The 1,296-nt window shown below is 35.3% G+C and overlaps 1 protein-coding gene across 1 annotated transcript; it reads left to right on the top strand.

The window, feature by feature from the left end:
• Positions 1-501: 501 nt before the first annotated feature.
• Positions 502-1,074, top strand: LOC121113898 (THAP domain-containing protein 1-like). The gene has a single exon (XM_040707761.1). The coding sequence runs from the start codon at positions 502-504 to the stop codon at positions 1,072-1,074; it is 573 nt and encodes a 190-aa protein (XP_040563695.1).
• The last annotated feature ends 222 nt before the right edge of the window (positions 1,075-1,296 follow it).

Below are 1,296 nucleotides of genomic sequence, written 5' to 3' on the forward strand. Positions count from 1 at the left end.
AGAAAAAAAAGTATTCTTAATTTAATGTATGGCTTTTAATTAATCCATTGAGATTCATTTTTTTTTCTTCATAATAATACAGACATAACATATCCTGGTAGGTGTAAATTAATTATCATAGCTTAAGTGAAGTGAATATTTACCTTTATTTGTACAATATACGTACAATGTACATATATGTGTGTATCTCTTGTCATTATGAGATGATAATTACATAATCACCTGTGCAATGCATGTTATATACACAAATGAATAATTAGTAAGTATTTCTGTTACACAGATGTAACATAATATATCTATTACAGGGTGAGGACCACCGACCTATATAATCAATAAATGGATGCACAACCTATAAAATAAAAAGTAGAAATAGAGTGAGTTACCTTTCTGCTATTGGCAGCCATCTTGAATACCTATTTGTACGAAACACTCTTTAGTGACTTTACTTATTCATTAATAAGTTAATAAGAAATTATTGGTCCATAGAAGTCGAGGATTACGATGTCTTGTCTTGCATTTGGTTGCAAAAACAAGTATGCTGCTGGCAATTCAATTTCATATCATCGTTTTCCGACCCAAGATCCAGAGAGGTGCAGACAATGGGTAAGGAATCTCAAGAGAGATGACTTTACTCCCAAAAAGTTTTCGAGAATTTATTCGGAACATTTTACTCCGGAATCCTTCAATCCGACTCTGGACGTTGTAATGCTGAGAGAAAATACTGTCCCTACTCTATTCAAAGCATTTCCCCCTCGCCTTCAAGAAGAAGTTGCAAAAACTCTTCGAAAAAGCAAGTCTCCTACAAGGAGGTACTCCTTGCCTCCTAAAAAGTTCAAACCATCTCCTGGACTCGAGATAGATCCTTCCCAATGGCAAACGAATATGATTTCCGAGCTTGCAGACCGTTCTACAAAATACAGATGTCAACGGAATACAATCTCCAAGAAGTTAGGAAACTTGGTTGACGTTCTAAAATACCTGAAGTCCAAGAAAATGGTATCAGAAGAGGCTTTATCCATTCTTGATACAATGTCTGACCTTCCTAAAAACCTTTTAAAAAGGATGCAATTCTAAGTGGTATAAAGGGAAGTCGCAGTAGCATCCGGGTTTTACTCAATCTTCCTTTGATATTCTTAAATCGAAGGCCAATAAAGCTCTCGAAAATGCATGCCATTGTATAAAATTAGTTAGAAATACGTTTGCATCTATCTAAGTTATGGTGGATAAAAATGGTCGAATGGAGGTTTCTCGAAGAATTGGAAAAGCTTCAGTCATCCGAAGGACTACGGACAGGAA

Source organism: Lepeophtheirus salmonis, chromosome 2, assembly GCF_016086655.4.
Source record: "Lepeophtheirus salmonis chromosome 2, UVic_Lsal_1.4, whole genome shotgun sequence".
NCBI classification, from domain to species: Eukaryota; Metazoa; Arthropoda; class Copepoda; order Siphonostomatoida; family Caligidae; genus Lepeophtheirus; species Lepeophtheirus salmonis.